Source organism: Herpailurus yagouaroundi, unplaced genomic scaffold (assembly GCF_014898765.1).
Source record: "Herpailurus yagouaroundi ecotype Mexico unplaced genomic scaffold, PumYag 141, whole genome shotgun sequence".
NCBI classification, from domain to species: domain Eukaryota; kingdom Metazoa; phylum Chordata; class Mammalia; order Carnivora; family Felidae; genus Herpailurus; species Herpailurus yagouaroundi.
This window is the reverse complement of record NW_024412396.1, coordinates 24,028,003-24,037,834: the sequence shown is the minus strand read 5'-3', so window position 1 is coordinate 24,037,834 and position 9,832 is coordinate 24,028,003. Positions and strand designations below refer to the sequence as shown.

The 9,832-nt window shown below is 33.2% G+C and overlaps 1 protein-coding gene across 2 annotated transcripts in view; it reads left to right on the top strand.

Annotated features, from left to right (window-relative positions):
- MDGA2 (MAM domain containing glycosylphosphatidylinositol anchor 2) overlaps nucleotides 1-9,832 on the top strand; it is an 860,340-nt gene that overhangs the window by 844,146 nt on the left and 6,362 nt on the right. Inside the window, exons 16-17 of one of the 2 annotated variants that reach the window (XR_005790861.1) lie at nucleotides 7,198-7,282; nucleotides 9,275-9,380. Coding sequence is in view for 1 of the 2 variants with exons in the window: in XM_040477059.1 (XP_040332993.1) it covers nucleotides 9,275-9,380 (106 nt within the window). In the remaining variant the exon portion in view is untranslated. Of the gene's footprint in view, nucleotides 1-7,197; nucleotides 7,283-9,274; nucleotides 9,381-9,832 lie in introns of those variants that run through there. The other variant, XM_040477059.1, reaches the window with a different exon arrangement.

Genomic DNA, 9,832 nt, shown 5'->3' with positions numbered 1-9,832 from the left:
GAAGGAAGGAAGGAAGGAAGGAAGGAAGGAAGGAAGGAAGGAAGGAAAGAAGGAAGAAAAGAAGGAAAGAGAAAAGCTTCAGGGTTGAATACGGCTACTTCTTTCTTGGACATGTAAATACAAAATGCCTATAGACTATCCTTTTAAAGCTGTGCAGGTTGCTGTATGTGTTTATGTGAAACTTTGGAGACATACACATTTGTGAGTCATCAGGTTGTATGTGCTACTTAGAAATGTGGGAATGGTTGATATTTCCAAGGGAAAGTGTACATAGGTGAATAGTGATTAAATGATGGAACCATGCAGAAAGCTAACCAATAATTAATAACAACTGTGGGAGAAGAGCTCAATCCTAAGGAGTATTTTTTAAAGTTAAAAGGAAGGAGATCCAGGAAAGTTGGGTGCCCACAGAATTTAAAGACAGTGATAACTCAAATAGAAAAGCAAGTTGAGTCCAGTGCACTGGTCATTACACAGAGTGTCCAATCTTGGTAAAGATTGGACATCTTTACCATCTTGGTAAAGAACCACCATCATAACTAAAATTATTTACTCCTCAGAGTTAATAAAATGACCTATAGGCAGATATTAAATTTGTTATATTTATGCAGTTATTTTATCCTATAATTTTTCACATTAGTAAAGTATGAATTTTGTTTTGTTTTGTTATGATCTTACAAGGGAATGTTGCTTTAGTCAGGTTGTTACAACAGGGAGAATCCACAAGGGAATGCCCCCTGGATATAAGCAATGAGGAGAGTTCATAGAAGAAAGAAATGAGAGGCAGAGTATCGGTTCCAAACTTGAGGTTTCATCTCATAGAAAGGAATTGCTTTCCTTTGTGATTTGGTCCATCTTACTCCATTGCATCTTATAACCAGAATTGTTGATTTAAAGAAGGGATTTCAAGATGTGTATTAGTCTTTTGTTACCAGGAAGGATGTGGTCAGTATAAATTCAGAGTAGAACATTTTTACAACTCACTACAAATGACACGTTTTCTGCAGCCTCAGAGATTTCCATATTAAATTCACAAAACGAGATTGATTAGAATGTTTAAAGCAGATGTTCAATAAAGTGTTATTCACAAAACTCCAAACCTTGGAGAACTCTTCACTACAGTCAACTCTTCGCCTCATTACACTTGAGAAGTCAGCCTTGGTTTGCATAGTTGGTGCTCACAGTATTTGTCATTTCTGGTGCTTTTTGTTCTTTTGTAGATGCATATTTCCATCTGGTATCAATCTTATTTTGCTTGAAGGACTTCTTTTAACATTTATTTATTATAGTGTGGGTCTGGTAAACATGAATTCTTTTCACCCTTTGTACTTCTGAAAAAGTCTATTTCATCTTCATATTTTGAAAGATCTTTCCTCTGAGTATAGGATTCTAGTTTTTCCTTTTGGAACATTAAAGATATTCTGCTGTCTTTTTGTTTGCATTGTTTCCAAGAATAAATCTGTTGAAACTCCTATTTATCCTTCTGTGTGTAATATGACTGGCTGCTTTTAAGATTTTCTCTTTACCACTGGTTTTGAGCAATTTAACTGTGACATGTTTTTATGTCATTTTCTTCATTTTCCATGTGCTTGTGGTTCATTGATTTTGAATCTGTGAGTTTATAGTTTTTATAAAATTTAAGCATTGTCTGGCTAATGTTTCTTCAAATATTTTGTTCCTCCTCCTCTCCTTTGAAGATTCCAATATCTTATATATGTATATAAGACCCCTTATTTATGTGCACGTATATAAGGTGTTACAGTTCATTGATGCTTTTTAAATGCTTTTTGATTTTTGTGTTTCAATTTGCATAGTTTTCTGGTGTGTCTTCACATTCATGAATCATTTCTTCTGCAATGTCTAATCTGCCTTCAATCATATTCAGTGTATTTTGCATTTCAGACATTATCATTTTTGTCTCTACAAGTTCAACTTGAGTGTCTTAAAAAATATTTCCACATGTCTAGTGAATGTTTTGAGTATATGAAACCAAGTTATACTAGATTTCTTTGTCATTGTCTGCTAATGCTAAATCCTATGTCAGTTCTTGGTTGGTTTTGACTGATATTTTTTTTCCCCTCCTCATTACAAGCCATTATTTATCTGCTTCTGTGCATGTCTGGTAGTCTCATTGGGTGTCAGACACTGTGAATTTTATTCTGAGAGGTAAAATTCTTAAAATTTTATAAAATGCAAATTTTTTGTGTATTTTTTTATATTTCTGTAACTATTCTTGAGCTTGTTTGGTAGTTATTTGGAAGCTGTTTGATTATCTTGGTCTTGTTTTTAAGATTTGTTGGAAGATGCTGAAGCAGTGTTTAGTATAGGGCTATTCTCACTACCAATGCAAGAGTCTTCTGAGCACTCTGTCCAATGAATTATGAGGTTTTCATGTCTTGTGTGAGTTAGGTACTGTTACCTTAAATGCATCACTCTGGTTCTTTCCCAGTTCTTGTGTAGTTACCAGACATTCACGCCCTGATGAGTACATTACTGAATACTCGAGGGGGACTTTCTGCAGATCTCTGTAACTCTGTCTTTGCTTATAACCTGTCTTGCACAGTCTAGCTGCTTTGGACTCCTTAGACTCTCAGCTCTATCTCCTCAACCCAGATTTTCTACCAGGTTCTGTCTTTCTTCTGCTTGCACCATGATCTATAAATTCTGTATAGGACAGTCATAGGATTCACCTTGTTTGATTCCTGTCACTCATTGATCATTGTTCTTCATTACCTAGTGCTCATTGTTTCCTATATTTTGTCTAGTTATTTGGTTGTTTCTGATGAGAGGATAGGTCAGGTTCCTGTTAATCTGCCTTGCTGGAAGCAAATCAAAAAGTAGCAGTTTTTAATGAAGCATTGCTACGCTATGTAATTATCAGTCAAAAATAAAATAAATCATTTTTATTTTGTATTTCTATGTTATTTTATTCTCTGACATATTTTTAGGTCTGTTGACCTAAATTCATAAATCTTGATTTTTGAAGGAAGCATGAAACACAGCTACATCATCCTACCACATATATTGTTTGTATTTTTGTTTTGAGTTTGTAGTTATTTTGAACTCTTTTCAGACAAAGTGATTTTATACTCAAAAATAATTTATAACCTATTGAGCTTTTCAAAAATACTTGCTTTGGTATGTAATGCCTACCAGGAAAACATGGTAAAAACTGTACAGAATATATTAGGATATAAATTAAGTTATGAGAAGTTTTAATATTACTCAGATGTAGATTTGTGGCATTGTAGAATGTCTTTAATTCAAGTGGAAAGGATATCTCCTACCTCTTGGAATTTTAAATGAGATATAAGTAGTCTTGAGCCTCTGCTGCACTGACACTTAGGTTGTTTTGTTTGGAGTTGCATACATTTAAATTATTTTGATTTATAAACCCTTTAAAAAACAGCCACTTGCAAAGTCCTTTGTTTGAGTGTGCCCAGTTAGTTTGCTTAGCTGAAAATAAAATTGTTTAGTATTTCTCAGGGTTAGTAGAAGTTTTAGCCTTCTGAAATTCCTTTTGGGGTTCTTTTTCAAGAATTAATTTAACATGATCAGTGCTTATGATGAAAACAGATTTTATTGCTAGATTTGGAAGGAATACAGCAAAAATTCCAAAAAAGGTAAAAATGATGCAGTGTTATCTTAGAATGCTACTTATCATTTATATCACACACCAAAAAAACAAAACAAAACAAAACAAAACCATCCTTTTTAATGCTTTACTTCTTTTCATAGTATATTCCAAATGCTTTCCAGGGGGGAAATGTGGAGACATCCTGAGACATAAAAGATGCTCTTTATATTTTCTTTATTACAGTTGAAAGGATATCTGGAGATCTTCTCCCTTTATATCCTCATTTAAAGATTTCAAAGTGATTTCAAGACAGTGTATCTTAAATAACATACATCCTTAACATGAAATAGGGTGGGAAAAGATTTTAGCTCTCTTTACATCATGCTCCCTTCATGCTTATCTAGGTAATAATAATAATAATAATAATAATAATAGTAATCCGGAATATATTGTCACATGGTCAAGTAGATGTATATCTGGCATTCTAAGCCAAATTCCAGGGCCATTATATAGACACAACTATGGCTCCTAAAGTAACTATTGTAAACATTTTCCAATGACGGGGCACCTGGATGGCTCAGTGGTTAAGCTTCTGACTGGATCACAGGTCAGGTCTTCATCTCAGGGTTGTAAGTTCACCTGCACTAGGGATCCACACTTGGTATGAAGCCTACCTAAAAAGAAAAAAGAAAACAAAATTTTTCCAATGTTAAAGCTATTTTAAACTTTATTTGTATCTTAATTTTTTCCAAGTGATGTACACTGTCAGTTTTCAGACTGCATTCTTAGACTTTGTGGTTGCCTTAGCAGTAATAATCAGAAGTGATGTATTTCTTGTCTTGAAGAATATGCTCTGAACATTTGCAGAAGGCATCATTAATATTGAAGTCAAATCATCAAAAGTGTGTTGTATCCTTTGACTCCCCCATCTATTTTTATTCATTAGTGTTGCATGGAGCTCTTTCTTCCTTACTAAGAAATTATATTTGAACACAAGTTTTAATAGCATCATCTATATCTCTGTCTCTTTATTGACATCTGTATCGGTAAGCTTTAATGCACTATACTGTATGTAAGAAATTGTCAATCAGTGAATTAAAATAATTTTGTTTAGTGTCATTAACAGAAGCCAACATACATTTTATTAACTTACCACTTGAATATACCCACCAACAGTTAATTTTATGATCATGCAGTATTTATCACATATTAGGTTTGATGCATTGCATGTGCACACTGTGAAAATATATAAAATTTTAAACTTGTCATTTAAGTTAAGGGAAATCATTTAAATAATATCAGTATGTTGTGTGTAAAGACCACGTTTTACAAAAATTGAGCCTTCTTTTAGGAAACCTAAACTTTAGCATTTTATCCCTAAGTATGTAGATGTCATTAATTCCTTCTTTGTGACAATTAAAGCAAATGCATTTCAGAAGTATTGAAGAGGAAAGGAACATAATTTTACCCCTGTAATGTAATAGTATTCAGAATCATGATGGGCCTTCATAAAAATATGACAAAATTTAACCTGTTAAACTAGAGAACATTTCTTTTATAAATGAATAAAATTCATTGTTATCATTGTATACAGATTATAGCTTCCAGTTTGAGATACATCATAAGGAATGGTTATAGTTTCTTCTTTTTTATACCTGGGAAAAAGCTGTTTGTCACCAAGGATTTATTTTTGTAAACACTTGAAAGTTTGGCCAAGGTACACTGTTTGAATTGAATCTGTATGCATTTTATTTCTGTTACCTACTTCACAATCAAAAACAATATAAAGGAAAAAGTTATCCCTCTAGGTCTTAGTCTAGAAGTCACTTACAAGTATATTAGAATCCATAAAATTTTGTTATAATAATTAAATATGTAGTTGGAGTTGGAGTTCAGAACATAAAAAGAACAATGCGATAAATATCTCTTGTGAGAGTCTGTAGGAGTTAAAAAAAACAATCTATATCTTCTTAGGAGCAAAACTCTTACGGGAATTTAAAGGAAACAAACAAACATATGGCATAGGATCTTTTTCTCCCTGTTCAAATAGGAGGCTGAGGAAGACTACAGTATTTCTCTGGAATATTGGATTCCCTATCATTGCACGATTACAAATAAATATTACAAACACTAATTATATAACTGTACCAAGAGATATTGTCAGAAATTATTTTTATCATCTACTGCTGTTTACACTATCTATGCTACTACTATATTTCTGATTTATTTCCACACACAATACATAGAACACCTGTTACGCTTACACAGTAAGTAAAGTTGCTTTACTCAGTGACAAACTGTATTATTGATAGTTGTACAGATAAATGTAATAATTTATAAATCTGCCAGCTTTTATTTATATAACACTTAACTCATTCAGGATCAAAAAGGGATGAAGTTTTCATATAAGAAAATGTGCTAGATATAGGCAGTCCTGATGACACATGACAGTTTGACTTGTGTTGATTTGTATTTTTGCTGTTCAGCCAACTATACACATACAGTCAACTCACTGCAGGGAGGCAACACGCACATTAAATTACATTAATCTACTCTGATGCTTACCGAAAAAGGCTCTCCCAACGCTTCCTCTCAGTCCTATCACAAAAGTAGTGTGACAGCATCCTTCACAACCTCTCTGCTTCATGGCTCTGTCTTTAACCCAAACGTAGGTCTGACCATATGTTTAAGCATGAACCTAGGTAACCTGAATGGGAAGAAGAAGGAAGGGAGGATAAAGACAGCTAATGGGAAAATAAGGAGTGATTGATACTTTATGGTCCCTAAAAGACATTTTGAAATGCTTTGAGCAATGGCAGCATCATTCCAGGGCCAGCAGCTTTGAAAAGATGATGATTTACACATTTTAGTTCTCACTTTTTTTTTTTTAAATAGTCTCATCTTTTTTATATTGACACCTACCTCCGGGTGACTAGAACTTGCTAAGTAAAAATAATTGTGTACTTTAAATGAGAAAAATTGTGGATGATTGTCTTACCTATTTACCTCTACATAACTAAGATGGAAAAACATTTGTTTTTCTATGTATTCCTAAACCTGTTTCTCCAGCATCCTTCCCAATGAAAAGACTATGACTTCACCTTCATCTGTTTAAATTTCAAGTGCGAGCAGGTGCAGAACATTCTAACCTACCCTATCAGCCTTCTCACGGACACTTCACTTCCCACACAAAGCATATGAGAATGCAGTCCCCTTCTTTGCCATGGCCACAGCATAAAGCCTGTACTCAACTCTACAAGCTGGGTTTGCTTCCTTTCCCTTCCCACACCATCTTTTAAAATTAAAACTATTGGTTACTGAGGAGGTTTCCTCTTTACCAAAGCAAATTTTCCTGATTAATGCATCCTTATTCCTGCTGCAGTCCAGAATTAAAACCTGACTGAGAGCCAGAAATCTGTACTTTATTCCATTTGATCCTTTATAATAGCTGCAAGAAAGAAAGAATTGTGATGACAGTACTCCACTTTTATTCAGTCAACTATTAGCCATGTGGCCAAAGTGGAACATGTTGGATTTTATGGAATAAGACTCATAGCAGCATGAATCTGTGGGTTCTAACTTTCTCCAAGATAACACTCCATTCATGTTGTTATCTTCAGGAGAGAAGACTCAGCATCACATGACTGAAACTAAGAAGGGGGTGGGAATAACCATTGATTTACTCTAACAATGATTCTCTACCAGGTAAGCAGCACATTTTAAAATAAGGAAAAATACCCAATGACCTAAAAACCCATAATTAGGAAACAGGCAGTAGTGCTGATAGGGGCAATTTAGGATGACCTTAGAGCCATGTGCTCTATAAAAGGTGTGCATATTAATGTTTTAAAATGCATTCACCTCAGCCTTGTTCAGAATAGCTGAAAATAACTTTAATGTCTAACAATATCAATAGGGCCACTGGTTACATAACTTACGTGATACCCATAAGGTGGGGAATTCCACAGTCATTAAAATGATTTCCCATTTTCTGATTTCAGTGCTCTTGGATTTTTATACCATTGATTTTTTTTTTTAATTCAGGTTGTAGGACCTTGTGATTTAAACAGCCCTCTGAGGGTTTTGGGTTTTTTTTTAGCTATTTCCCAGATAACTTTCCAAATACCACCTTAAGACAAAAGCAAGTCATTATTCTAGGCAGTCAGAGTAATATTTCATTTTTTATTCTGAGGACTGAGAATCCGTGTACTGCTAGCTGGGTTCTATATTATATTTTAATTCTGGTCTGCCATTTTATTCTGGCTTGAGTGATAACATGACATTTTGGATGTTTTTCAAAGAAATGGCTTTGGGAAATCTTTATTACTCTTTCTACACAAATTAAATATAGTAATAAAATTTTCTCAAACTTTTCTCTCCTATCAGATCTTGAAAATTATTCTTACGCTATGGATTCGTATGGACTATGAGCAGGGAAAAGGAACTCAATGCAAAAGTTGATAACTAATGCTTCTGCTTACTAAAAGATTTCAATTAATAAAATTATGACAGTATATCAGAGAACAATAGATAAATCTTTCAAAGGTAGCATAAGTATTCTGAAAATCACCACAAATTTGCCTTTAAGGAGCCATATTAAGATACTTTCAAAGACAAACAGAACCAAAAATTTTGACATTGATAAAAATAGACTTTCACTCAATTTGTTGCAATGAAATAAGGCTAAAAATTGTATTAAAATGCATACATCAGCTTGATGTTGAAACAGCTCTTTATTAAGCTAATTTTTCTTTGAAAAGACCAAACTAGGTACTTCATTTTGGCATGTAGAAATTTTTGTGATTATAATCACTAAATGCATAGGTTGCCTTTTTGTATCAAAAGGATTAAAAAGGTTTAGCTAGAAGCAAGGAATGACTGTGGGGTTATAGAGAAAATTTTATAAGTCTTATTTCTGCAAAAACGAAATAATAAAAATTTGCTAATTGTCCCTATATTGTTATTGTATTCAGAATTTAGCAATAAAAGGAGACTGATTTCATTCATCTATACTTTCACTTCTCATGTATCAAGTCTCAGTGCCAATCACTGTTGTAGATACTGGAAGTTCAAAGGTCTGACACTAAACACTCAAGCAAACCCATAAATATCTTCAGGTGTTTAAAAATAGAATGTCAAAAGTGAAATTATAGAGGTATATCATAACATAGGGGAATGTGAGAAACTTATTCACTGTATTTGCAAGAGAGCAAACAATTTCATAGTGATGGTAAACCCTTGTTCTTGGCTTCCATAAACATAAATACTGCTGTAAAGAACCGTGAACTGATTTATCCCATAAAATATTTCTAGAAAACCAGTGTTAGATGTTTAGAGAAAACTGGAGGGAATCTATCTCAGAGAAGTACTGTTCAAATAAACATTTTTCCCCTGAAAACGAACAGTGGTAGGGTTTGTAGCAGTGGTAGTTTTTATTGTATTATTCAATTAAGTGTAGTTTTGTTTTAAAACCAACACAGAGCTTTTGATGTGAAAACTAATATTAGCCAAGGAAGATCCTATGATTGGTTTTGTTAAGAACATTCATGTTTTTTTAAGCAACAACTCTGAAGACTGTGAATAATAAATGATGCCAGAATTACTGTTGATTTTTAGGTTTGGCTCCTTGGTTTCTCAGTAAAAATCCATCTACAAACCAAAGCTCTACATTTAGGTTTGTTTCATTCATATTTGTAGCTCATTTTTGAAGGTATTCGAGGTCCTGGCATAGAAGGTGACATTGCCATTGATGATGTATCAATTGCAGAAGGAGAATGTGCAAAACAAGACCTAACGACGAAGAGTAAGTGTCTATTCTTGGATTGGTTTGATGTAATGTTAAAGTAACATATTAACTGTTAAAATCGTCTAATTTTTAAAACTCATTTATTTTTTAGTTTGTAAGTTTAGAAATTCCTTATATGTGAGACCCTCAAATTGTGAAGATATTTTGAAAACAAAGTATTAAATTTGAGGGTAGGCATATTAGACCTAAGATCAAAGTAATTTTGATTTAGGTCTATGTAAGGCAAGCACACCTTGATTTTTAATGAAGATTTTTAAAAATATTTAATTCATATTATTAATTTCAGAGGATTCTTGAACTTTTATTAAAACATTGGCTAATCTATATACTCAGCACACATTTACATAGCAATAGCTATTTTTATTGCCCCAGTTTATGAATGTATTTTCCAAGTCTGACTTTTGCAAACATTTGAACAGATTCACTACTGTGAAGAGCCTAAGTGTATA